This window comes from Canis lupus, chromosome 16, assembly GCF_003254725.2.
Source record: "Canis lupus dingo isolate Sandy chromosome 16, ASM325472v2, whole genome shotgun sequence".
Classification (NCBI taxonomy): Eukaryota; Metazoa; Chordata; class Mammalia; order Carnivora; family Canidae; genus Canis; species Canis lupus.
Genome location: NC_064258.1, coordinates 18,994,659 through 19,022,077, shown reverse-complemented (window position 1 = coordinate 19,022,077; position 27,419 = coordinate 18,994,659). Strand labels below are relative to the sequence as shown.

At 54.9% G+C, this 27,419-nt stretch overlaps 1 protein-coding gene and 2 long non-coding RNA genes across 10 annotated transcripts in view; 1 reads left to right on the top strand and 2 right to left on the bottom strand.

The window, feature by feature from the left end:
• Nucleotides 1–27,419, bottom strand: part of DPP6 (dipeptidyl peptidase like 6) — an 829,290-nt gene that overhangs the window by 7,215 nt on the left and 794,656 nt on the right. For all 4 annotated transcript variants that reach the window (XM_025451902.3, XM_025451878.3, XM_025451870.3 and 1 more), the window contains exons 18-21: nucleotides 15,451–15,549; nucleotides 11,532–11,601; nucleotides 9,086–9,280; nucleotides 1,654–1,708 (exon numbers count right to left, since the gene is read on the bottom strand). In XM_025451902.3, coding sequence (XP_025307687.1) covers nucleotides 1,654–1,708; nucleotides 9,086–9,280; nucleotides 11,532–11,601; nucleotides 15,451–15,549 — 419 coding nt within the window. The remainder of the gene's footprint in view (nucleotides 1–1,653; nucleotides 1,709–9,085; nucleotides 9,281–11,531; nucleotides 11,602–15,450; nucleotides 15,550–27,419) is intronic.
• On the top strand, nucleotides 144–27,419 carry LOC125752703 (uncharacterized). 4 transcript variants are annotated; one of them, XR_007402826.1, is made up of 7 exons: nucleotides 144–247; nucleotides 2,651–2,710; nucleotides 11,900–12,009; nucleotides 13,323–13,467; nucleotides 14,480–14,593; nucleotides 23,320–23,408; nucleotides 23,786–27,419. It is a non-coding gene; the product is annotated as an uncharacterized LOC125752703 (long non-coding RNA). The 4 variants fall into 4 exon arrangements; XR_007402825.1 differs by lacking the exon at nucleotides 144–247 and having other exon boundaries at nucleotides 2,434–2,710; XR_007402827.1 differs by lacking the exons at nucleotides 144–247; nucleotides 2,651–2,710 and adding an exon at nucleotides 9,403–10,630.
• LOC118351023 (uncharacterized) lies at nucleotides 4,390–8,726 on the bottom strand. Of its 2 annotated transcripts, none has more exons than XR_004805786.2 (3): nucleotides 6,353–8,726; nucleotides 5,173–5,311; nucleotides 4,390–4,776 (listed from the first exon to the last, which is right to left on the bottom strand). It is a non-coding gene; the product is annotated as an uncharacterized LOC118351023 (long non-coding RNA). The 2 variants fall into 2 exon arrangements; XR_004805787.2 differs by lacking the exon at nucleotides 6,353–8,726 and adding an exon at nucleotides 5,423–6,175.

The window sequence follows — 27,419 nt, the reverse complement described above, 5'->3', positions numbered from 1 at the left end:
GCGCACCCGATGGAGACTGTGCAGCCCACACTGTGCCAGCCTCACTGTAGCGTGCACCCTTTATGACCTGTGTGTTGGTTACATCATAAATGAATTCTGTTCGTCCTACAGAACAGGAGTGTCTTGTCTTAATGAGCCCACAATCAACCTCCTTGGTATTTACTCAAAGGAGCTGAAAACATGTGTACACAGAAACCTGTGCGGGGAGGATGAGATCAGCTTTTCTCATAAATGCCAAAACTTGGAAGTAGGTGAATGTTCACATACGCGGTATACAGGGCATGTTATTCAGGGCTGAGAAGTAACGAGCTCTCGAGCCCTGAAAGGGACCGTGAGTGCATATGACCAGGTGAAAGAAGTCGAAAAGGCTACAGGTGTGTTTGAGGAGGAGCGAGCACTGGACAGAGGCCCAGGCTGAGGGTAGTTACCTCCCTGGCTGGGCTCGGATGCGTGACAGACGTTGACACCCAATCTTACACCTATAAATGATCCTACTGGTTCCAAGCTCCTCCCGGGCAGTGAGTGGGTCTCCACCGGCATGGACTGGGCACTAGGACTCGGTGCCCGTGCCGTGGTCTGTGCCTGAGCCTCGGAGAGAGGCCGCTGGGCCTCCCCTCTGCTTCCTTCCCTCTGGGGGGAGGGTCCCCAGAGGCCATGTGTGGGATTGCCCCCGGGGCAGTGCCACGTCTCAGATGTACCCTGGGCGGGGGTTCCAGAGGCAATGGCATCCAAGTAGTCCTAGAGTTACCTGTTCAAGCCTCCACGGGGTCACTGCAAGGTGCCTCTGGAGGGCCTAGGCTCTGATGGGTCCTTTGGAGGGAAGATGGATCTGTGTCCACCCGTCCATGCCTCACTTCCTTGAGATCAAGAGGCCATGGATCCAGGCTGTCTAAGGATGGGGGCGGGTGTGCCTGGATGGTACAAGGTGGCCCCACGGACCTGACTCGCAGCCCTGGGCCTCCACGACATGAGCTACCACCAGCAGATGTGGACATGGGCCACCCTGCAGAACATGAACCGCCTACTCCCCTCTTTCCATGCCAGTGAACCTGGCAAATTAATGTGGCTGCTGCGCGTAGGGATATAGGGAAATTAGGATGCCTGCCCCTGTTTCCTGGGGAGACACACCTGGCACCAGGGCAGGCTGGCATGTGGCAGGTAACAAAGGGCCTGATCCAGTGCTCTCACAGGACCTGGCTCCGTTTTCTTTCCTTCCAGATAATGTAGACAGAGACTCTGATAAACGAGCAGGTCAGGGCAGCCCGGTGGCTCAGCGGTTTAATGCTGCCTTCAGCCCAGGCCCTGATCCTGGAGTCCTGGGATCGAGTCCCACATCAGGCTCCCTGCATGGAGCCTGCTTCTCCTTCTGCCTGTGTCTCTGCCTCTCTCTCTCTCTCTCTCCTCTCTGTGTTTCTCGTGAATAAATAAATAAAATCTTAAAACAAACAAACAAACAAACAAAAAAAACGAGCAGGTCAGATGAGGGCCCCCCTTGCTGGACTCCCTCAGTGTCCAAACTCTCATTTGCAAAAAACTAATGGCTCTCCTGCCATCAGACCAGAGACATTCGGAACAAATGAGATGGGGCCTGGGTGACAGGGCAGGGCAGCGCTCTCAGTCAGAGGTGCTCAGATGAGCTGGGAGCAGGCTCACCTTCCCAAACACGGCCACACGCGCCTTATCAATGTATTGCTCCTTCAGCATCATCCTGCCAAAGAAGAGAGGTAGAGTGAGTGTGCGGCATAGTTGCCCTGTGGCCCAGAGCCATGCTCCACAACCATTCCAAGCAAGAAAACCCCCATTTACATCGAGGGAAATACTGGAATTCAGATATAACTGTTCATTGCTTTTCTTTGTGTAGTGTGTAGGCAGGGCGTCCATGCCGAAAGCCTCCCAGTGCCCTAGCCGTAACTGTCCAGGTCTGTAAAACTCGCCTAGGGAAAGCCAGGAGTGCCAGAGGCAATGCCATTCTGGAGCACAGGCCCTGCTGGGTCCCTACTCTGCAACAGTCGGCCCCTCATGCGGACCATGGTACTCCCAGCCACCCCCGGCTCCGGGAGGGCTGTCCGGGGTCAGCTTGGTTCTGTGCTAAAGGGCTTGGACCAGGTGCTGGCCTCCCACTCCACCTGCCATCTCCCTTGTCTTCAGCTTCCACAGGGGGCAGAGCTGGGGTGGGGAGTGGTCCCTGGCTTGTACCTGTTTGGCGGCAGACTCACCCCTGCTTCGTGCTTCCTGCCTCGGACACGGGCAACTCGACACCCCAGCTGGCCCTGCTGGGGTCCTGCCTTGCCGTTGTCACCCTTCCTCAGGGGTCGTCCCTTGTTTCCCCACAAAATGACAGCAATCTTTTGGGTTCCTGGACCCTAATCCAGCAGTGGGAGTCCAGCCACCTGCTGGCAAATGACTGGCTGCTGTCTGGGTCTCTGTGACATATGCACCCCCTGCCAGAGCACCTCCCTGCACAGCCCTGGTCCTTCCGTTTCTACTTCTTCATGATTATTCCCTTGTGGCTGTTTTCTGGGTTGTGCTGGCTGGCTGGAGCCCTCATCACTGATAACTACCCTTCCCAGCCTGAGTGGAGTGTAAAAATCTGGGTACCAAGCCCTCAGAGCCAGGTCTTTAAGGACCACCCTCCACCCCCCACCCTTAGGTCCCAGGATGCGGGCCGTCCACCGCAATCAGAACAGCTGTTCTATGGCCAACGTCCAAGGTGAGTGGACATAAGTTCCCGGGGGCAAGGGCCCAGCTTGGAGCAACACCGTCCCTGGCTTTCCCCAATGGAGGAAAGTAGTAAGAGAACATCCGGGTGGGCCTAGAGGCCACCAGCCCCACAGAGGCAGGAAAGAGAAGAAAGTTGGAATTGACAGATTACGAGAATGTTTTAGCATTTGAACTGAAATACTAGCAGGAATGTGAGCAGGATTTGGGTACAAGGGGGAGATGTTATGAGTAGGTCTGTGGAGAGCTTCTCAAGTGAAAGACAAGCAACACGTCATGTCCAGAACCAAACAATGCAGACGAAGCTGGGGCATGGAGTGGGCCACCAGCTCTGTGCTGAGCAGTATCTACGGAGGTCCTGCATCCCCAACGACTGATCTAACCAGACATTTTGGGGTGGTGTGTGTGTGTGTGTGTGTGTGTGTGTGTGTGTGCAGAACTGCTAAATCCTCAGCTGCTGGGAGCTCCTGCAGGGTTGGGAGTGGTTGTTTCCGCCAAGCAGGACTGTGGGGAGGGGCAGGCACAGGGCATAGGCCTCTGCTGCTGTTGATTTAAACAGTTGTTATGGGTCAAACTCCAAAAATCATGGTCAAGTCCTAACCCCTAAAACCTCAGAATGTGACCGTATTTGGAAATAAGGTTATCAGATGTAAGTAGTTAAGATGAGGTTAGACCTAATGCCCGTCATCCAGGGTAACTGCATCCTTAGAGGGGAAGAGACCCAGAGACCTAGGAGGAGCCCCATGTTAAGAAGGAAGATTGTGGCCATGAGTCTGCAAGCCAAGACACCCAGTAACTGCAAGAGCTAGGGAAGGAATATCCCGTACAGATTTCAGAGGGGGCAAGGCCCTGCCCACACCTTGACTTTGGTGTCCCAGCTCCAGGAAACTAATAGAGCACTTTAATAAATTTGCTTTTTGGAAAAAAAAAAAACAAAAACACGTTGTGCAGGTGTCACAGGATAACCTGACCGGCTTCAAATCACACCTGCCAGGAGTGTGATGTGGAGGTGCACATGCACGCATGGACACACACACACACACACACACACACACACACCACGTTCCTGGGCTCCAGAGCTTTGTGGGTATTCCCACCTATCTGGAATCAGTGCAGACATATCTCCAAGTTCCTCAACTGTCTCCTCGTGCCCCAAACCCCTGATATGCAGAAGCACGTTTGGGAACATCTGGTGGGTTGGTCTGGCTCAGTCAGCTATCTTCACAACTGATCCCCTGCGTCCCATGAGGATCCTGCCCTAGGGCCTGATGTCCAGATCACATTTGCTGTGATCCATGTGGCCATGTGTGGGGACCATGGAGCATGGTGTGAGCCAAGTGCACCACAAAGGTCTCCATTCCAACTTATAAAATACCTTGGATTTCCATTCTCAGCCCTCCTTCCAAGTGTGAGGGTGGCCCTGGGTCTTTGGCAACCCCTTCATCTAATTACCTGGTGACTCACTTCCTGATCTAAATGCCAGAAATCTTGGCAATGACCCTCATTTCGAAAATACTCTGGAGTCTTCCAGGGGTGGTTGTTTTTTCCAAATCAAATTATTTTTATTATCTTGTAGCTGTATTTTCACCAGTGAACCAAGCAAATATGATGTTTTCTGTTTTTTGTTTTTTTCCTGGTGGACAGTGAAATCCCAAGACTAAGGAGACCTGATTTCATATGTAAGGAGCACTTTTTATTACTGGGGTGGTCTGAGGTCAAGCTGGTGCAGAAGCAGAATCCATCAGGGTGTCTTTACAGAGCCTGCCTTGAGTTCGCACTTGAGTTCTAGGCTGGTGTGCAGAGGTGCTGGCGTGCCAGGGCTCCAGCTCTCAAGAAGTGCCATCTACTATGGGAGATGGGCTAACAGGGTGACATGGTGGCAGCACTGATGACATGGCATGATGGGATGTGTGCCTGTTGGGTGGTGATGCAGCCGAGCACACAAGCAATGAAACCCGAGGAGAAGCTATGAGCTGGTCAGAGCGAGTGAGAACTGCGTGGACAGGAGGTCAAGGGAACACCTCCCGGGTGGCGGCCCAGGGTCCTGAATAAGCAGGGCTGTATGTGGGGCCATGTGGAATTTCAGGCAGGGGGACAGGGCACAAGTTTGCGCACCTCGTGGCCTCCCATCTCCCTTGAGAGAACCTGCCCTGACCAGTGATCACAAGTTCTGACCCCCCCGCACAGGGTCTGCGGGATCCCAAGCTGTGCTCCCGGCCACTGAGCACAGCAGCGGCCCTACAACTGGGCCTCCGCTGCCTGCATGGGATCCTCTGCTGTCTCTCTCTCAGACCCTAGCACCCCCATCCCCACCCTCTGCCCCGTGTCCTCCATCCTCACCCTTCCACTGCAGTGTCAGAGTCCACTGCAGCCACAAGGGCCTGCCTCCTGCCCGGGCCTCCGTCACAGACAACCCCCACCGAAACCTTGTGCTACATTCACCCCGGCACCCACCTTGGGGATCCAAGCTGACACAGGTGCCACGGCCCGTTCAGAGCAGGGGAAGCTCAGAGCCTCACAGAGGCTTGATTTGGGAAGAAAAAGGAGCCAACGGGGGTGGGAGGAGAAACACTGCCAGGGCCTTTGTCGTGCTCTGTGGGATGGGTGGGGACGTCACTGTGATGGGTCTGAGCTCTGCACAGCTCACCCCTCGCTGGCTCCGGCTCTGAGGCAGAGCCCCATGCCCCACTCCATGGTCATTCACCTGCCGAGAGTCCTGATGCGCCCTCTCCCCGAGGCTGTGCTCCTGCCTGGTTGGCCGGGACTGTGCCCCTGTTCTGGAGGGTCTAGCCTTGACCCTCTCAGGCCTGCAGCTTCCCCACTGCAGGCCTGGGGCAGCTGTCCCACCTGGCAGCCTCGAGGCCACACCCACGTAGCCCCCAGGCCAGGACCGGTCTCCCCACCCTCCTCCTCCTTTGTCATTGTGTGGGCTGCCTCCTCTCTGCATCCCCTCCACTCGCTGTCCACAGGCTGCACTGCACTCAGTGCCCCCGGGGATGAGTAGTATGAACAGTGACAACGGCTCCCCTGTCCTCTGGCTTCTGGTGTGTTCGGCCCACAGGGAGTGCCAGCAGGAGGGAGCAGTGGTCAGGGCACTGGTCCTGGCTCCCTCCCTGCACAGCTCCTGTCAGGAGCTCCCTCCTCGTGGCCGAGGTCTCTTCTGGGGTCTGTCATGGCTCCTGCTCCTATCTGGCTGGCCTAGACACCTCACCATTCCTCGGATCTCCCTAACCCCACCCACGGCCCTGCAAATGCTCACTCTTCTTCACCTCTGTTCTAACTACTCAGTTTGTCAGGCCACTGACCCATCAAACTTGCTACATGCTACCAGAATTCCAGTTCTGAAAAATAAAGTTCACCCTGCCACCGCCTTTGCTTAAAAAGTCTTTTGCAGAACTCTGCTGCGTACGTGGCAAGTTCAGATTCCTTAGGATGCTGTGGGCAGCGTCTTGCCATCTAGCCCTATCCCACCTCTCCATGCACCTGCCCCCACCTCCCCATGCACCTGCCCCTTCCCCTGCCCCCCCACCTCCCCATTCACCTGCCTATCCTCCGCTCCCCCATCTCCCCATGTACCTGCCCCTCCTCCACCCCCCACCTCCCCATGCACCTGTCCCTCCTCCATCCCCCTCACCTCCCCATGCATCTTCCTCCTCCTCTGCCCTCTCACACTGTGGTCCCCTGGTGCTCAGTGAGCCCTGAACAATGGTGCCTTTGTATTACCTCAAGCCCTTACAATATCTTCCCTGCTTTGAATTGGCATCTCCTGTTTTTTGCCTGACAGATCCCTGTTAATCCTTTGAAGTCTTGCCCAAAGGTCACCTCCTCCCAGAAGCCCTTCAGGCAGGGTTGTTTGCCTCTGTAGCTTATGCTCCAAGTGAGTGTGGCTCCACCCTGTACCCAAACACCTCTTCCCATACACAGTGGCTGGGCTGGGGAGGGGGTTTGCTCATGTCAGCTGCACATCAGGAGCTGACCCAGAGGGCTCCAGGACAATCACAAAGAGGGCCGGGGACCTTGGGGGCATTAGCATGGTGGGCCAGCCTCGTGGTTTCTTAGACATCTGATAAAACAGGGCCATTTCTTTCTGAAATGAAAATACAGAGCCAGACCCTAATAAAGCTTGGTAGAGCTCTGTGTGGCTGGAATGGTTTGGGCCTCAGCTCCTCGCCTGTCTTGAGATGGCTGTAAGATTTTCGAAGGGCTTCCGGAGTCTTGTGCTTGTGAGCCTCGGTGGCCTAACGGTGGACATTACTCACTGTCTTTCCGGGACAAGTTCTGCCTTGTTTTTTGAACAGATGGCAAGATCAATTCCTTATTTTTAGAAAACATCATGACTGAAACAGCCTTTTGCTCTCTCTCATTCCTGTGCTCGGAGGGGAGCGGCTAGACACAGCCAAGCACCTGCAGGGGTGTGTGCTTCGGGTGTGCCTGAAGGACACGGCGTCCTTCTGCCTGGGGCCTCTGGGGTGAGAGGCTCTGTGCCCCACGCCCCACGCTCCATGGGGGAGTAAGACCAGGGTGGGCAAGGGGGACACTGAGGGAGGAAGGCTTTGCTGCCGTCTTGCAACACAAGCCCCCACGTGGCTACTGATGGAAGTCCCACTCCTACTTCCAAGTCCAGCCAGGACCCCTGCCCCTTTTAGGGAACACCACTGGCTGAGGACCCCTGCCATGTCCTCCCCGTTCTGCACAGAGCCCCAGGGGCCCTAACTGTCCACCTTTCTTTCCCTGCTCCACTGGTCCGGGGGACCTCCTAGGTCTCAGGGTGACAGCCCACACCTCTCTGGCCAGTCATGGGTTCTGGGTCCAGGATTGGTCAGGGGCATGTAAGGAGAGGTTTGGTGGGTGCTTCTGGGGAGGCTCCTCCCTTCCCTTCTGGAAGTTTCTGGAAGTGGCTCCTTCCCCAACCTGCTGGAGGGGATGAATGAAGAAGCATGAACTGAGGTGCTCCTGGCAGCCATCCCATGAGCATGAGGAGAATCAGCTCTGGATGAGGCCATTACATTTGGCTGAGCAGAGAGATGGAGAGAACCTGGGCCTTGGGTGGCATTGCTGGCTCTCCGGCTCAATGAACCCCAATGCCCACCATCACTCTGGACTTCCAGGGCCAATACAGCTCCTTATATTTAAAGCATGTTTGACTTCATCTGCCTGCGTGTGAACTTCCAGGCAAAGGCATCCTAGCAGGTGTATCTTCCCGGACCATGGGTCCTCAGAAGGTTCTCCTCCTTCGTACTTTGTAACCCGCACAGGGCCCTGGGCATGTCGCCTCATCTCTGCTCCATCAGCGCACGATGCCCTTGAGCAGAGAGGGCCATTCATCCACTCACTCATCATCTCATCCAGTTGAAAATTATTTAACTGAGCACCTACCAGAAGCCACCAATCTTTCCAAAAACAAGAGAGAAACGTCACAAGACAGTGAAGTGAAAGGTGTCGAGCCTGCAAGGCACACAAGCCATGGGAATGGGTGGATGGGACACCACGCTTCCTTGCAGCCCTTCAGGAGACACGTATTTAGCACCTGCACACTGTGCTCTACTGTCTCCGGGGACCCAGGGGCCGGTGTCCCGCACTTCTACTGCCTGGGAAGCTAACTGTCCTTACTTGGGTCCCCTTCCCCTTCCTGTCATTCCATGGGGCGGGAGTCTGCAGATTTGGATGAGCTACTCTGCAGCATCTATCTCTCCATGGCTGTCATGCTGACGCTGCCGTCCACCACACCGGCAGACCGTGAAAACCACTGCCACCTGTTGAGCACGAGCGCTGGAAGAGGCTCCGACCTGGAACAGGCTCTTGATGTCTTTTTTACCAGAGCAACTATAAAACTCCAGTAATTTGGAGCATCTGTCCCTTGGTGCTCAGCCTCTATCTGCTCTGTACTGGTCTCTGACTGACAAAGATGTGGAACGAGACAAAAATGGGCCAAGTAGGGTTTCCTGACTGGCCCCCTGGATGCGTCAGGGATCGTGTCCTCAGAAAAGCAGCGCCTCATCATCTGGCTCCGTCCCCACCCATATTGTCCACCCCCCTTCCCGTCTTCCCTCCCTCCCTGCCCTCTGTGAGGAATGGCCAAGACGTGTGTGGACGCCGGCCCAGGTCTGTGACCACAGCACGGGGAGCCAGGCAAGTCCCAGTCATGGGCCCGGCACCATGTTGTCATCCACTAGACACATAGGCTACCTGCCCTGGCAACTAGCGCAGGAGCCCCGGGGGGAACGTTACTTGGAGTCCCCGCGAAGCCTGCTTCGGAATCGCCCGTAGAGTTTTGTTAGTGTGAGCGGGTTGCGTGTGAAGCGTGCACACCCGTGAGGGGCCGTCACCCCCACTGCCTCTCCCACTGGCGCCCCGTGGGGGTCCTCACCGCACGGCCTCCATCTGGTCTTTCTCCTCCAGGGAGCCCAGCCTCCGCCCCACCTCATGCAGGAGCTTGGTTCCTTGGAAGCCGCTGCCGCGGCCGTCACACTTCACCACCACGGCTCCATGGCTGCTCACCATCACCGTCTCCCAGGTCACCTCGAACTTCTCGGCCACGCTCTGGCTCCCAGGGGTGCCGTCCCTGGAAGAGAGCCCGAGGCCTCAGCATGCTGTGCGGTGCTGGCCGCTCCGACAGACGCCGGGCCCCGATGACGCCCGGGGGTCCCGGCTCCCCGATCACGGCGCCCAGCCTGACTCCGGCCGCGGTGCAGCATGGATGCCGCCGAAATCGGCCAGGGCCGCAGACTGGCCATCCCGCGTGGAGGCTCGGGCCTGCGCGTTCACCGGCACGCTGACGGGTGAAGGTGAAGATGGCAGTAGAGTCCTTCTCCTTTTCGTGGGACAGGACGGGCACGGAAGGCCAGCCTCTCACCCAGCAACAGCAACAGACGGCCAGGCCCCATGCTGAGAGCCAGCCAACTGAAGACGACCTGGCCGGCCCTTTCTTCAGGGAGGTGATGGCTCCCACTGCCACCGCCATCTTGGCTTTCTGCTGGGGACCGCAGGCATGCAGGCAGGGGGTGTGTGGTGTGTGTGAGAGAGACATGTGTGAGGTGTGTGTGTGTGAGGAGTATGTATGCAGGGGTGTGTGAGGGAGGTTTGTGTGAGGCATGTGAGGTATATGTGTGTGAGAAGTGTGGATGCAGGAGTGTGTGTGAGGTATGTGTGAGTAGTGTATGTATGAGGGGTGTGTGAGGTGTATGTATGCACAGGCGTGCCAGGGGTGTGTGTGGGGTGGGTGTATGTGAGGACTGTGAGCGATGGGTATGTGAAGTGTGTGTGTGAGAGGTGTGTGTATGTGAGGGGCATGTATGTGTGAAGAATATGTAAGGGGTGTATATGAGGGTGTGAGGGGTGTGTGTGAGTGGTGATGGGTATGTGAGGTACGTGTGGATTTTATGTATGAGGTGTGTCTCTGAGGAGTATGTGTATGAGGTGTGTATGTGAGGGGTATGTGAGGAATGTGTGTGTGAGGGTGTGTATGCTGTGTAAGGGGTGTGTGTACAAGTGGTATGTGAGGCGTGTATGTGAGGGGTGTGTGTGTGAGGAGTGTGTGTGAGGGGTGTATGTGTGAGGAATGTGTGTGTGAGTGACATACATGACTGTGTGAGGGGTGTGTGTGGGAGGGGTGTGTGTATGCGAGGGTATGTATGTGTGAGGGGTATGTGATGAATGTGTGTGCGAGGGGTGTGTATGACTGTGTGAGGGGTGTGTGAGGGGCTGTGTGTGACACACGTGTGTGGTCGTTGGCAAAGTGCCAAGCCTGTCCAAACAGTACGGAAAGTGGGCTAATTGCAAAATCGAATCAGATATTGGAATCTACACCAGGGCGTCTCCATAATGAAGCCCTCCCGTCGCTGAGGGACCGAATCCCCAGGACAGGAGCCGGGCAACAGGAGAAGGTTCATCAGGCCATTTGACACTGATGCAGGTGGGTGATTTCATGGTGTCCCTAAAACAACCCCAGCACAGGCCTCTGCTCCACTTGGACCTCTTTCAAGTGAACATGAGTGGCGGCTCCCAGGGGGGCAGTGACAGAGCCTAGTATTCTCATGCTCCACGGCCATGAAAGAGCACACGTGGAGGTGAAGAGAACACGTGTGAAACACCTGGCTGGCGTCTGCCTTTGAAATCACTTCTGCGTACCCATGTTAACACTTGTCTAACCCTCAGGGTGGGCAGTTCTCATCTCGCGCACCCCAGTGAGGGCAGGCTCTCCCGTCAGGACGACCCCTTCCGAGGTGGTGACAGAGCTCTGAACACTTGTTCTCATGATCTCAATTGAGGGCTCCTTGAGTAACACACGAAATGTCTGAGCTGACCCTTGGTTGGCAAAGGAACTGTGTTCAAGGCCGTTTCACGGTGGCTGAAGCTGCCGAGGCCCCGGCAGGTCTGGTGTGAGCGGGGAGCCCGCTGGGGAGCCGGGCCCATGCCCCGCCGTGCCTGCCTCTGCCACTGGAGCGGCCTGCACCCTGAGGGAGCTGAGCGCCCCCCTCATGCGAGCGGCCACCTGACTCTCCAGATCAGCTTGTCCGTCTGTTTCTGAGCCTGTTTGCAGCCTGGGTAGCGCCCCCTGGTCCCCCGAAGCCCGTCCCCCCGAAGCCCGGCTCCAGGCCCCACAGTAGAGGTAGGCTGGGGCAGGGGCACCAGCTCCGTTCACGGCCTGCTACCTGCTGGCCACCTAACCTGGCTTCACTCTTACTTTGCAACCTCAGGTCTCACGCTTGTCTTTTTCTTAAGAGTCTGGATGTTCATTTCTGGTGGGGTCACCAAGTCCCCAGGCCAGCAACACCCTCCCCCAGCCCGAGCCAGAAAGAGGCATCGATACTCACACCACCAGGAGCAGGGGGTAGTGGGCAGTGTCGGTGAAGGTTGCTGGCTTGAGGATCTGAACGGGCAAGTCTAGGCAGAAGCAGAACACGGGCAGCACGTTAGAGGGGCCCACGGAGCAGGAAGGAAGGGGCGATGGCCGAGGTGCCCCAGTGGTCAGGGGTGCTCCTGCATGCCTGGGAGAAGGACACTGTGGAGGAGGCTCCGGGGGTCCACCTGCCCCCCGGAGCTGGCCCCGATGATGACCTCAGGGACTCTGGCCGGCTGAGTGCCCTCAGGCAAATCGCTCAGCCATCTTGGGGCCTTGTTTTTCCATCTGAGGCACAAATTCAATCTTGCAGAGTGGGCTGAAACTTTTCCTTTTTTGCAGGAAAGCCTGGAATGCCGAGAACACTTGTTAACGGCCGAAATCCGGGCGGGGAGAAATGAAATCCCAAGGGCGCCATTGCGTCTCTGCCAGCAGCACTGCTGCAACATGCAGTTAAGTGGGAACAGGCATCAGGGGGTCACGGGGATGGGGTGAGCTCAGGGGGCGGACCGCAGCCATGAGGGAGAGGCTGAGAGCGGGGTGGGCCCCCCATGTCTGCAGGCTGGTGCTGGCATCCCACTGCCTGCAGGGCCTCAGCTACGGGCAGCTGGGGGGAAACGGGGCTGCTGTGCCAGCTCCTTCAGATCTTGCTCGGGCAGCATGGGACCCAGGCTGGGAGGCAGGGGCTTCCCTCACCAGTTCCTTCTGTCCCTCGCCGCCCAAAACAAACCTTCCTGCCCAAGTTAGAAAAAATTGTTTATTGATGGTAACTACTACCCAGATTAGCAATTAAATTGGAATTAGTAGCTTTTTCAGTACGATTACTATAGATACGTCTCAGGCTGGGGTGCTTGGCTCCGCAGCCTGCCGACCAGGCTCTCATTACTGATTCTGGGTGAATGTTAATAGCTTGCAAATTGAATCAATGGCCCAGGGACCAGCAGAACGGCAGGTGTCGGGCTCTATCACTGCGTTATCCATAAAACATGGTCAGGGCTGCTCTCTGCCGCTGATAAGCCCAGGGCAGTGCGTAGCCACGACTGGCTGCATCCAGGGCAGGGGGCCCTTCCTGAAGACGGATGCTTCCCTAAGGAAAGCCTTAGCCTCCAGTGACTTTACTTATTTTTTTTTTAAGATTTTATTATTTTTTCATGAGAGATACACAGAGAGGCAGAGACTTAGGTAGAGGGAGAAGCAGGGTCCCTGTGGGGAGCCCGGTGTGGGTCTCCATCCCAGGACCCAGGGATCACGCCCTGAGCCGAAGACAGACGCTCAACCACTGAGCCACCTGTCCAGCCTCTGGTGGCTTTAAATGAAACAACAGAACATAACAGGATGGGTCGGTGGGGCCACAGGTTTGGGATTTTTGGTGGCCCCCAAGGTGGTGTGATGTTCAGGGGCCCAGTCCCCACACACACCTGCTCTCCCAGCACCTGCATTCTCACCCACCTACCAAGGAAGCCTCAGACTGGAAGGAAACCTCACATGGCAAAGGTGGGAGAGTTATTTGTTTCTAAAGGTCTTTTCCTGCATTTTACACCGCTCCTTTGTGGGAGAACCCCCTGAAGTGCCCAGAGTAGCTCTCTTCGCGATTAGAGCTGGGATTCCCACCACCTTTGTGTGTTCTCATGCTCTGCCTAGACTTGTGACCTTCCTGCCCCTCATGTTCAGCTCTACAATTTCCCCTGAGCACTGATGGCCAGCATCCGTGGGTGCCCTAGTTTCTCTATGTCTTTTTAATTTACTGCTTCTTTTCAATTTACAGCTTCTCTCCCTCTCGTGAATCAGCATGCCTGAGCTCTGCCTGCTGGACTTGCAGCTCCCTGGACGCCCACACCTGCCCGTCGTTCCAGGGCTGAGTGTGTCCTGTGGAATCTGGTGCATCTCATGGAGATCTAGGAGAAAGGATGGTGGGAATGACCCCTGGATCTGTGGGAAGAGACCCCCCCGCCCGCCGCCCATGGCCCTAACCACATTTCTTGGCCAGGACACATCATTGCAGACCCCATTTGTGGTTTGCCTGTTTGTTTCTTCTCCCGCCCCTAGACTCTTCCTTACTCATCTCCTTCATTGTCTTCCTCATTGGAGGGATCACCCTTGGGGTATTTTAAAAGAGAAAGCCTCCACGCCCGAGGGCAGGGGACAGGGATTTGTACTCCATATTTCTTGATTTTCAGAGGTGAATATGTAACCCTACCTGCATCTCTAGGAATGTGTAGATTAGTTCTAACATAGTGTGACTCCATAGGGCTCAATAATAGGATCAGGGTGTTCTGGCAAGTGGCCTATGGATGGACTGAAGGTTCTTCCCAGTGAGTGGTCCCTCTGTGTCCACGACATGCCAGGACTCTCCCCCAGGCTGTGAGTCCAGGTCAGTCTCCTGACTCACCCCCCAGTGAGCACTGCCTCATGCTGCTCCCAGCCCTGGACTGCACTCTGTCCTCCTGCCTGCCAACCTAAAGCCCACTCCAAGATCTAAAGCCTGTCCAGGTCCCACCTTCCTGGGAAACTGTGTGTGACCCCAGTCCACTAATGCTCTGTTCTGAGTCCCTGGGCCATTTTATTTTATTTTTTTTTTTTGTCCTCTAAAGGATGCAGCTCTGCCATATATGCTGTTCGGGTCAGTCTGATTCTGTTTCATGGGGGGGTGGTGAGCCTTGGTTCCTGACCTCGGGGGGTCACAGGCTGTTAGGTCACTATGTCCTTTCTTATAAGGGGATACTTAATAATGCCCCTGGGCCCACTGGTCCAGGTGATGAGCCACTGCCCCTCCATGAGGGAACAGGTAGAAAAAGAGCTTCTAGGGATGGTCTCACATGGCAACCACCCTGCCCCCCCACCACCCTGCAGTTCAGACATCAGTAATCAATCTCAACACTCTCCCATCAACCCCTGGTGACACTCTGCTCCTCTTCAACAAAGAGCTCCAGCAGTTATGGTCAATCCATCAGAGTTTGGCCAAGAGAGGAAACCTACATGCCAACCTCAGAGGTGATGCGTGGATGGACTTGAATGAACGACCCAGAGATCTTCAAGGTTAGAACCCGCATTGTGTAGGAGAAGGGTGTTATCCCCCAAAGTAGGGAAGTCTGGGGATGGGGCAGAGCTCTGGGGGAAAGACAGTGAGACGTGTTTGGGGCATTATGCACGTGGGATCTCCAAGGGTAAACCACTGGTGGGCAGTGAGGACCCCAGGGTGGGCTGGGTAGACTGGTGAGCCATCTGCAAAGAGGGGGATTGAGGCTATGAGGACTCTGTTTCCCTCCTGGGCATCGGAGTCCACATCCACCCAGTATCTGGGGCACAGTGCCCACTGGGGTCCAGCACAGTGTTAGCACTCATGAAAGCTTATTGGACGAGCAAGTGGGCAGCTCGAGACAAAGAGGGGCACAAAGCAAGGCAGGGAGCTGGGTGCGGCCAGGGCTGTGAGAGCACGCCAAGCCCTCCCCGTACATCTCTCTGGATGCAAGGACGCCTCCTCAGCCCATGCTCAGCTCCGAAAGCTTAGACAATGAAGCAGGCAAATATCGCATGGAACAGAAAAGGGATTTCCAGAGGAAGTCTGTTGTCTCCGGATGATGTCATGACATGTTCCCCCAGAGGAGAGAATAAATGTCAGCCTCTTGAGGAGAGAAATCATATGCTCCACTTTCCTTGGTCTGTTGCTCGAAGAGTTTCTTGGTTTTGAGCACAGTAAGCTCAGCGCAGGATGTGTTCCCCCTGAGTCCTGCCTGAACCTCCCCCTTGCAGGCTGGGAAGCGTTTCCAGCCTGGAGGCCCCGCAGGAGTGTGGTGTGGGGGGTGGGGATGGGGGAGGGGGTGGCGGGGGAGCCCGGGTGTGCACAGTCAATCCAGCGCGGTCGGGCTGCTTCGGGGGGACCATGCGGCACTTACTGTAATCGTCAACCTCGATCTTCCGGTATTCTACTTTGGGCATCTGTCGGTCATGTACGGCTTTCTGTACGTGCTCATTTGTTTCTAGATCAAAAATTTCTAAGAGAGAGAACGAAAAATCACACAGTCAGACCCAGTGATTTCTTACTGAAGCCGCAGGCTTTCATATGCGTCAGACCGCCAATTCCTAGGTCAGGCCCCGGGGTGATGATGATTATTTCTTGTGCACAGACCAGGAAACCGAGACCAGGTGGAATGCCCTGTCCCAAGTCAGGAGGTTGGGGCAGACGGAACATTCTTTCCACCATATCAGGTGACTCCCCCACCGCCCATAGGTTGTCGTTACTCATGGCATTTCTCACACGTATAGGTCTGGGCATGTGTTTTCTTTTCTTTTCTTTTTTTTTTAATGTTTTATTTATTTATTAGAGAGAGAGAGAGAGAGTGAGCAAGAGAGCATGAGCAGGAGGAGGGAGAAGCAGACTCCCCATGGAGCAGGGAGTCCCATGTGGGGCTTGATCCCAGGACTCCAGGATCATGACCTGAGCTGAAGGCACACGCTTCACCGACCGAGCCCCCTGGGAGCCCTGGTCTGGAGATGTTTTATTGGTTTTGGAAAACCAACATCACATATCTGTTAGGACAGATGCTTTTCCAATACAGTGGCCACAACAACCAAGGAAGGGAAGAAGAGTGGAGGCTGGAGTGTGCTCTTTATTATAATTTTGCAGGGAAAGTGGATTCGGATCTCTTACCTGGCTCATAATGTGACCTGGCTTAGGACACCTTAATCTGGATGATCACCTCAGCTGGCAGTTTAAGGCCACATGAGCACAGTTTACACTGCAGTGGGACTAGCGCTTCTCCCTCCCAGTCAGAGAGAGGAGTCTTCACTCACGTGGGCACCACTGGGCGCCTCTCCAGGTGCACGAATGCTCCTCGTCAGCCCACTTCACTAATTTCCTCCTGAAAAGGCCCTTCCCCCTACGTCACCATCTATATAATAAAAACCTCCCGCCTTTCTTCTTCTCACTCTGAGCCTACACGTGGAGACACCTTGTGGCCCATTATGGAAGGAAATTTTGTCTTCAAGGAATGCTGCCTTTGGCTCCTTAAACAGCTTCGAGACATTCATGAATATTTTACAGAGTAAATTCGCAGTACAAGCAGCGCTACAGAGGGGTAGTGAACCATCCCCGTAATAACTCCCCTTAAGAACAACGGACTCCCTACGTGACTCCACAATGGGACCTAAAGGCCAAACCTGACCCAGAAGCAGGAGCTCCTGCACTGAGTCGTTTTATCTTGAATGACACGCGGCCACCCATGGTGCTCAGGGATCTGAGGGACTGTCTATGCGCAGGGCTGGCAAACGTCCACATCGCCAGGAGACGGCGACAGTTCCAGGACGTGTGATGAGCAAATAGGACAAAACAAAAAAATGTCTAATACGTTGCTGGACACATATTTGAAAATTTAGCTTTGATGAAAAGGTGAGGGGGAAATGGTAAAACTAATTTTCAAATCGGGAGATTTATAGACAAAAAAAATCCTTCAGACCAATGCCTTGGGAGATTCTGAACACCACATGGCAGGCGAGAAATGGTGTCCTCTGTAGATAGCGGGACGGCACAGCTGCGTCTGCATGGGATGTGCACTGAGGTCCAGGCAGACTTGACCTCAACTTTGAGGCCCGGCAATGTGGCTGAGAGATGGCACACTGACCTCGTGGTCACATGCTGCCCCAGGGTGGCGGGGGCGCCCCACGGCCTGCCCCACACCCTAGCTTGGACTCTTCAGAGACCCTACACAGCATTCATTTTTGCTGAGTCTAAATGTCCTCATCCCTGGGGCACCTGGGTGGCTCAGTGAGTTGAGGATCTGATTTTTGATTTTGGCTCAGGTCATGATCTCAGGGTCATGAGACTGATCCACATGTGGAGCTCTGCGCTAGGTGTGGAGTCTGCACAAGATTCTCTCTCTCTGCCCCTCTCTTCTCCTCTGAGCTCTCTCTCCCTTTCTGTCTCTAAAATAATAAATAAATAAACCTTAAAAAAATAAATGCCATCGGCCTTTTAACAGTTGCTGGCATGCACAGTCAGCAGACAGGAGTTGGTTTGTGAGATGGAAACTATTTCCTATTTGTATTCTTGTCACGACGGTAAGGCAGGAAGTCTAGAAGGCAAGTAGGAAAGTCTAGAAGGAAAGTAGAATTTTTCCAGTTCTTTGCTGCCGCAGGACCCTGGCACTCACTCTTCCCTATGACTGGAACGCTCTTCCCTGGCTCCTTCTCCATCAGGCCAAACATCACCTCCGTAAACAGAAGCCCATGTCGGGTACCCCTCTTAGCACCAACGGTAAGAGTTGTGGTCATTTCCCCGACTGCCTCTCCCTGTCCTCCAGCTCCCAAGGCTTCAGTGTTAGGTCTCATCCCAGAGACAAACCACACGAGTTTCCAGTCACCTGCTTACATGTGGAAATCTGATCCACACTCCAGGAATGATGTGCCTACACTGGAGTTGAGTCTGGGTTTCCACTCCAGTCTTTCTCCCTGTTGCCACCTGGCCCCTTTTCCATGGCCCCTCGAGGGTCTCTGCTGGACCAGAAGCTGGGAGGGACTGGGAGAGGGGGGTCCTCCTGGGTCCTTCAGGAGCCTGGGGGTTCTTGGCTACTTAGGCCTCTGGGGTGCAAGAGTTGATGCAATCTAAGCCTCTCATGCACTGCTCCCCGCATAAGACAACCCACAATGGAACCAAAGCACACTTCCGTTACACCAACGGAAAGCTGACGGTACTTGAAGGACTCGTGACAAGCACAGGTTAATACTGAGTTCATGCCGGGGGCAGGACGCAATTTACTGGTGATGTGGGAGCCCGTGCACAGATCTCCTGGGGTCGCCTGAAGCCTCCACCCTCGGAGAGCCCGCCATCCTTCCCTCCCTGTGTGTCTGTGAAACAAGCCCAGGTGGAAACTGGTAAGGGGCTGGGGGTGTGCAAATGTAGGTCAAGCTGGATGAGGGGAGTCAGCCGGCATGCATAGGAGCGAGGATGGCCCATTGCTACCGAGAGGCAGCCCCACGTGTTGGGTCCTGGGGTGCAGGTGACACCCTCCACCAGGGGAGGTTTGCTGGTGGCAAGGCCAACCAGGACCAGCAGCTCTCAAAATGAGAGAGAACCAACACAATTCGGCTGCATTTGCATCTCTGACACTCAGTGATCTCCAAGGCCGATCCTGAAGGAGAAAGTTCAAACATAGGTTGCAGTGCGGGTCTGCTGCCCCCTGAGTTGGGCCTGCCTGGTGTTACGGAGAACATGCAGCCTATCCAATTCCAGAGCCCGGAGCTCCGGCATCGAGCGGGAGCACCGAGTGTGCTAATCGAGCACAGACCCTGCAGACCGCGTTTGAATAGCTCGCCTCTCTGTTGAAATCCCACCCTTCACAGAGGCACCAAAGCAACAGACTATTAAATTTAGTTAAATATTAGATTTCTCATTTAATGATTGCCCACACAACTGGTTTTATCAGCAGAGAGCTGGCTGGTCCACAGGGGAGTTGAGTTAAGCCATTTTATTTGTTCCCATAATTGCATTCAAAGAAGGCAGGGGCTCAGCAGAGGAAATAAGAGAAGATTGGCATGTTCCCGAAGGACTCTTCTTTTGACTTTGGTGCCATGGGGACCTCCAGTCTGGAGCATACAAATGGCCACTCCTTAATTAAATGTGAGCCCCCTCTAATATTTGGTGGAATTAGCTATTATCAGATCTGGACACAGTGAGACCATGGGAGCAGAGGCCCGCTCACGGAGGTTGGCTTCCCAGCTGTGTCCCCGCAGGCAGAAGCGGCCTGGCCCACGGGCTGTTCCCAGACCGTGTTGGTTCACAGCACTGGGGGAGCCTCCACTTGGCTGAATGTGGGGACATGTGGCCAGCATCTAACAGAAGCCGACACCGGCACGGACCCTGGACTCCTTCCTCTCCTGGATGTCCTTTCTCTGAACACCAACCGTCTAGCTGTTAGAGTTGGTGTCACGGGGTCTGGGTAATAATTGTTCATGTTGCTAGATCTGCTTTTGTCTTCAGCAGGACTTTAAGAAGCTTGAAGGCAGAGTCCCTCTAGGTGAAGTGACCTCTAGCCTCTCCCAGCCACTGGCTTCCGTTCAGGACCAGGGATATGTGTCAACAGGGCCGATGCGGCTCCCTCCCCACAATTAACTACACCGCCATTTAGCTTGGGGTGCAGCGGTGAGTGGGTGGCAGTGAGCTCCGATGGAGCGAGGAAGGATGCCAGGCAGGTACCCTGATGGCTGGAAGGCACGCGGCGCTTCGCTCCCTCCGTGTACGCACCCACCCAACATGCCATGTCTTGGCCCAATGTGATCCATCTGAAAACCTGATCCCCTGCCCCCATAGAGGCTGCCTGTGTGCGGAGCCCTGGGGATCCAGAGGAACTTCCAGAAACACGGACAACTAAGGGTTTGATGGGATGGGTCACTTCATGCTTGGGGGACACCTCCTGAACTCTCCGACCGCCGTCTCCGCCCCAACCTGCATGCACGGCCGACAGAAGAGGCCATGGTCCGTGGGCGGCTACTCAGGAAGAAGACGAAGAGGGGCAGGCGTAGCCCCAGGGCAGCGGGGACCCTGTATGAGCAAAGGCCCTGAGTGCCACGCAGCTCATGTCTGGTCTAACCTCCAGAAAGGATCGCCTTGATGTCACCTGCAGTGACCTGGTTTTGCATCTTTATAAAAGTCTGTGTGAGGAAGAAGAGAATCCTGCCCTTGAGCATTGGTAAGGCAGCGGGCCTGGGGAGCCGGGAACTTGGGGTTCCCACGTGCGCAGTCAAGAATATGCCATGGGGTGCCACCCGTGAACGCTGGTCACACCCGCTTCCACCAACACTTGCACTTGCTCCCGCCGCTGCGGGGCTGGCGGTCGGGGCGCCGTGGCTGCCGATGGGGCGTCCGCACAACTGAGCTGCACTCCCTCTCATTCCTACATTGAAACCAGCCGTGTATTAACTGTGGTTTTGTTGGTTTTTCTATCTCAGCACCTAAGTTGTTTGAATACCCGGGCACCAGACGAGTATACTGCGGTCCCAGCCATAATTACGTTCTTAAGGAAACAGCTTTTAAATAATTCAGAGTCACATCTGCGAACACCCCGCAGGCTCTGCTTGTAGATAAGATTTTCTAAAGGGAAGGAAGTCAAATATTCCCAGGGTGGCTCTGGGGTCAGAGGGGAAGTGAAGAAAGGACAAAGAATTCTGAAACAGTAATTTCGAATTTCCGAGCAGGGCTGGGATGGATGCGACCATCCGCCCAGAGCCAGGCCCCTGACCTTGCAGGGACCCCTCTTCACCCGACGTGCAGCCACCCTGCAGCCTCTATCATCTGTGCCTGTCAGCATCAAGGAGCACAGGCTTCCCACAGTTTTTCCCAAAGCCACCTTCCCGAGGCGCGGAGGGCCCTCCTGCCCTGGCTGCAGGCACGCGGCCCCCACGTGCCGGTCTCTATCTACACAGCCAGTCAGAATGGCCTTCCTGACACATGAGGTGGCTGAGTGGCTCTATTTGCCCCATGGAAACCCAGCATGGGGTTCAAACACCACTAGGGACTTGGCGCAGAGGCTGACTAAACCGGGGTTGATTTCCGGAGCAGTGATCAGAGAATCTGCGGTTGTCAGCATGTTACTTAGACAATGATGACAGCACAGTGGTCTCCAGGTCCTGTGTCCCGGGGCCTGGGAGAGGGGCCCCCATAGTCAGGGATAAGTAGTTGGGGTCAGGGAGCCAAGGCCTGGGTTCTGGACGAGGCAGTGCGATCTGGTACATTGCTGTAAAGAGGCACATGCCAGATTCCATGTATGAAGCCCAGGGGTGGGTCGGTTGCCCCATCACGTTCAAAGTCATGGATGCCCAGCCCGGCAACAATGATGGGGCAGTGAATGGCCATCACCAGCAGGTGAAATGTCAGAGTACAGTCCTTCAAGACCACGGAAGCAGCATCTTCTTGTCCTCTGAGTGGGGAAGGGGACAGGCACTCACCCAGAGCTGGCTCAGGTGGCCTGGTGTGCAGGGTGAGAGGACGTCTGGGGGCACAGCCGTTGGGGGCACAGCCGTTGGCCTCCTGGCCATCTGTGTGGGCACAGGATGGAGAACTGGATCTGCCATGTTGATGGCAAGGCCAATGGATGGTGGGCCAGAGACGGGGCCAGGCTGGAAACTGGACCCATGGCTTCCTAGCTGTGTGTGTGTGCATGCACACGTGGCCTCAGTTTCTTTAACTGCACAATGGGGGTGACAGTAGACTGTGTCACGTGAGGATGAAGTGGGCCCATGGCAAGCGATTCATAAATGCCGGCCTGGTCACTGTGGATGTCACGGTTGCTCGAGGTGTCAGAATTCCAGAAGAAATCTTACATTAGCTGTCGGTATCCTGCAACCCGAGCCTCAGTTTTGTCATCTGTGAAGTGGAGCCGGGTTGCTCCCCTCATGGGTTACTGGTGAGGAGCAAGGAACTTCATCGTGCGCCATTGGATGGTACTGGGGCCCGCCACAGCCTTTGGGGGATGTGTGTCATATCAGACCACCAGGCTGTGGGGTCTGTGTCTGCTGAGGACACAGGGAATGGAGATGACCATAGGTGTCCCAGACAGAGGGAGCCCCGGGGGACGGGGATGGGGTCAGGCTCACCACACACCATCCTCAAAGATGAGCCCACTCTGGGCGGGAGGAAGATTCCTCCCGGGAGCTCTGTGCCTCGCCTGAGACCCGCACCTCCTAGGGTCTCCCACTTCCAGCCTTGAAAACGAAAAGGTTCCATTGGCTGTTACGTAACATCCTTTTTAAAATCCATATCTCAGATTCCCAGAACAAGACAGGCTTCCTTCCTTTCCTGAGAAGAGCCCTCACATGCACGGCAGCCTGACACCCAGTGAGTTAAAAGAACCACTGCTCAGCCCCCGCGTCCTTCCTACCCCTCCAAACAGGGGTCACTTGTAATCTGGGAATTCCTACAGCAGAGTTGGGAACATGAGGAATTTAAAAAAAAAAAATCACAAAAATAACCCAAATCTCAAATCTCTACAAAATTTGAAAGTGGGCAACTGACTGTCTCGGAGCATTAGATGAAGGCTCACAAGTCCCTTTAGGCCTTTCCAACCTTGACTCTCGGTCTGAGAAAGATCTAGAACTCATATCACTGCCCACGCCAGGCACTAACCAATACAGGCCTCCAAGGCTTCTCCCCCCTGTTTAGGTCTGTTTTGACGTTTCTGTCCTCTGTGCCCTCAGCAGATTCTGGGCTCTCGGGGTGTAGGGGCAGGTCCCCAGGGTTGTGCCCCCATAAGCACATGTCTCTCCTCGGTGCTCCCCTCCGTGGGGTCCGTGCCATGACACCTCTCCTCCTGCATTCCTGCACCATCAGGCTGGGCGCTGGTGCTCCCGGCCATAGTCAGAGGACCCTCCCTGGCAGGCGGGTCCTCCCCCCTCCTCATAGGGACCCCTCTGGCACCGAGCATACCTGTCTTCAGCCTGGGGCCTGTGCAGAGCACCACCATGGGCTGGTACAGGGGACGATGTGACAGGCTCGCTTCTGCAGAGTGACTTCTACAAAATGGCCAATAATGAAGCACTTAGTCACTCCTCTCAGGGACTTAGCAAAGGCAGCCAGTTGCATCCTAGACCCTCCTTCTCCCTGTGACAGTGACGCCTGGCACTCACCGGTCTGTCCCTTCCTTCACGGCTTCTCCTGCATCTAGGTGGGTCCCCACGAGGGAATTCTGACCAGTGGAAACAACGCATACCACTGCAAGGCCTTAGTACAAAAAAATCCCACAGAATCTTCTTTTTCTTTCTTCCTGTCCACACAGCCAGAAGCAGATGTGAAGGTGATGGGCCATGGTCTAGAAGGAAATTGCATCCCCAGCTCACTCCCAGAATCTCATGACCTGGACTTTGTGTGAGTGAATCATAGACCCTTGTTTTGCTGTGCTGTGGGTCGAACCATGTCCCCCAAGGATGCTGACATCCCCACACCCAGGACCTGTGACGGCGACTGTATTTGGAGTTAGGGTTTTTGCAGAAGAAACACGTTTAGCTAAGGCCATGAGGGGCCCTAATCCAGTATGAGTGGTGTCCTTATAAAAAGGGAAAGTTTGGGCTCAGAGACGCACATGGGGAGGCCGTGGGAAGAGGAACAGTGATGCTTGTACACACCGAGGATGCCCACAGTTCCAGTAGCCACCAGAAGTGGGGGGTAGGGTGTTGGGGGGGTTATGGGGGGTGGGACCGGAGCACAGCCCCCACCCTGCCAACACTTCGATCTTGAACTTGCAGGCTCCAGAGTGGTGACAGATCACCCTTCAGTGGGGGGCTGCCCTGGGGGCCATACATGGAGCTCCTCAGATTCCAGTGGTGGCACTCCCAGCAGCGGTCACCAAGTGGCAACGGATCCCCGAGTTCATCTGAAAGGCAAGGAGCTGGGATCGAAGCCGTTTCCTGGGATACTGTGCAGCCAGCTGTGACCAGCAAGAGGGATGCAATGAGTTGGGCTGTGTGGCCGGCCCTCACAGGAAGCCAGCCTGCGTGGGCTGTCTCAGTCACCAGGGCCCCCCGGAGCTTTACCCTCTGTCTTTCCATTGCAGAGCAGGCCCATGGCCATTTTGCATCACGACTCCCCTCGAGGGTGGAAGTGACAAGAGGACAAGCGTTGGGGCAGCTGGGAGGGCGTGACGACCGCAGAGCCGTCGGGGCAGACCGGGAACGTGCAGAGGGCAACTGTTGTCAGGGTGTTCCAGTGTGCGGCCGGGACCTTGCAGACACACGAGATTGTCACACTTCAGGGGGAGCCTCTGTGCAGTGTGATGTCTGGATGCACAGGGACGCAGAGGCAGGATGGCCCCGCAGGGACCGTTGCGGGGGGTAGGGGGGAGGCCTCCCTGTTTCCCCTCGCACTATCGTGTTTGGATGTAAATCAGACCCCAACACAGGCCTCTTCTCCTCTTGGGTACTGGGCACCACCAGCAGCTCAGCTGCAGGATTGTTCTGCGTCTAGCGTGCTGCCTTACGTCAGTATTCCGGAAAACTCTGTGCCACAGTAAGAACTAGAGATGCAGCAACTGGGAAGTAGGGGTGAAATCTCCCCAGAGTGCGAATGAGTCAGCAGGAGGGCCGGGGCTCAAACGCAACGGCACACATGAGCATGTTTGTGAAACACGTGTGGTAGGAAAGAAGGCCATGCGTCGCCACGCAGTATAGACGTCGGCCAGTTCCCGGTTATCAGCACTTCACTGAGATGAATGGAGCACAAGGGGTCACCTTCGGGGTCATGGTCAGACCGGAATGTCCCACGCCGTGCCAACTGCGCACTTCTGTTCCTTGTTCCATGGGGCTCCCCTCCCCTGGGAATCCCCTACGACTGTGGCTCTTGAACCCCAAACAGTGAAATGTGTCTGCAAACGCCTGGTTTGTCAGGGGGCTCCCCAATGACAACTACAGCCGCTGGTGTCTCAGGACTGAGTGGGTGGGGTGGTTTTTGTGCTGCTAATCCCCCAACCCAGCGGCAAGAAGGGGGTCGTCTGGTTTCCCTGCAGAATCAGGGGAAACAGCCCAGACAGAGAGCTCTCCTGTGTTGCCCGCGGGAGGCGCATGGCGCGGTCGTACCCAGACCCTCTTTCAGATCAGGGGACCCACACACATGTTGCCCCAGTTTATAAACAGAACAAACAAAATGTCTTATTGATGTTGTTCTGCATCTAAGACATAAACCTGCTTTGTCTTCATCCCCACGGGAGCCCGAGGAAAAGCCGTGATGTGGACTCTGTGCCTGGGCTCAGGCTCCTGGCCTCGGGAGCCCCGGGGGTGTGATCGCATCCCGGCCTGAGCACAGCTGCGAGCCACAAAGCCTCCTCAGAAACAGGCGCTGCATCATCACCCGACTCGGAAGAAATCCTAACGGCATCCTCCAAAGAAGCGAGGGACAGTGTTTAAGTGCACGGCTTTCTTAAGAAGACCCAAACCTACTTTCTTAGAAAAGGGCGGGGGGCAGGGGGGAATCATCTAGAGCTAGTTTTGTGTTTTTACTAGAGATTTTTTTTTTAAAGGTTTTTTTATTTTGAAATAAATTTTAAATTCCCAGGAAGTTTCAAAAATAGGCCTAGAGTTCCATGCACCCCACACCCAGCTTTCCCCCACAATGACACCCTCTGTGACACGGCAGTGTCTAGAGCAGGACACTGACAGGTACACAATGTTGCTGCCCACACATCCCATTCAGATTTTTAAGAAGGGAAAAAGTTCATAAAATATCAGGAAATTATCTATATACTCTTGGTTTTTTTTTTTCTTTTTAGTTTCAGAGCTAGAGGTCAGGGACTCATCAATCTGACATCACACCCAGTGCTCATCCCATCACATGCCCTCTGCCATGTCCATCACCCAGTGACCCCGTCCCCCATCCAGTGACCCTCAGTTTGTTCCCAGAGTTAAGAGTCTCTGATGGTTTGTCTCCCTCTCTGATTTCATCTTATTTTATTTTTCCCTCCCTTCCCCTATGATCCTGGTTTTTTTCTTTAATCCCACATGAGTAAAATCATATAATAATTGTCTTTCTCTGATTGACTTATTTTTCTCAGCATAATAGCCTCTAGTTCCATCCACGTGGTTGCAAACAGCAAGATTTCATTCTTTTGGAATGGCTGAGTAAAATCCCATTGTCTATCTACACCACGATCTATGTTCTCTTATGTTTTAACAAATCCTCTAAGTGAATAGTATCTGTTTTCTTCAGGAAAAGAGATGCTCCAGTTGAGGCTTGGCAAAATAGTTCCATGTTTCACAGTGAAAATCACTGCTAAAGAGATTCCAGCATGAACACTTTTTCAGAGAGGGCCGGCATGCTGGGCTGTGTCTGTGGATACCTGCCTTGTGGTGGGCGTCCTGGCCGATCCCTCGGGCAGACTCCCCACGATGCTCCAAGCCTTTTGGCCCACAAGAGTGGGCAGCCTGTGGCCAGGAGGGGGGATGCCCAGACAGTCGCATGTCACACACCCTGTGCCTACTGGACACGTGGCCAGACCCCCAAACCTCTCAGGCTCCTACAAAGCTCCCCACTTGTGTTGGAGATGAGGCCTGGGCTGGGCACCTCTGCACCCAGAGAACCCCCTCCCCAGGAGGACTCCAGGAAGGCCGACGCAGCCTGCTCCTGGCATCCTCCCCATCAATGGCCATGCGAGTGTTTAGAGTGGGTTTTGTATCCATCTCACACCCCTTTTTTGGACTTTTGCATTTTAAGTGATTTTTAAAATCGATTCCCGGTGTTATCTTTGACTTTTGAATTTCTAGTGATTATTTGATAAGTTTTGTGAAATATCGTCATCATTTAGGATTATTCTCTAAATACTGTCTCCCTAAATCAGTCTGTTTTATGTATTTTTGAACCTTTTGGCCTCTTTTTAACCAGAACAGTGGAGACCCTGTCTTCCACACTTTGCCCCATGACCGCTGCACTTGAAGCCCCACCACTGGGACAGGAACCAGAGTCTCTGACACTTGGCTGCCTTTATAATGGAGGGATGTGCAGAGTCACTCCTGCCAAAAAGTCTGAGGTCTGACTTTTTGTTTGGAGGCATGATACAGAGCAGGGTCCTGGCAGGGCATGTGGTACCCTAGTGGGAAGTAGTAGGGGGTTGAGAGGGTTCCTCGGGGACAGGACCAAGGAATGGAGAGACAGAGGGCACGTTCTCTTTATTCTCAGCTTTCCTGAGAGTCTGCCTGGGACCAGACACGTCATTTCTGATCCTCCGCCTACATACACGAGGATGCGTGTCAACTTGCATGGGGTCCCTTCAAGCACAAATATGCTGGGAGGTCCTCAAGAGACTCTGGAGAGTTTCACCCCTGCAGTGGCATGGACGGGAAGCCCTTTGTGCCATGAAGGGGTCCCCCACCCACGGGGTGCCTGAGACTTGGC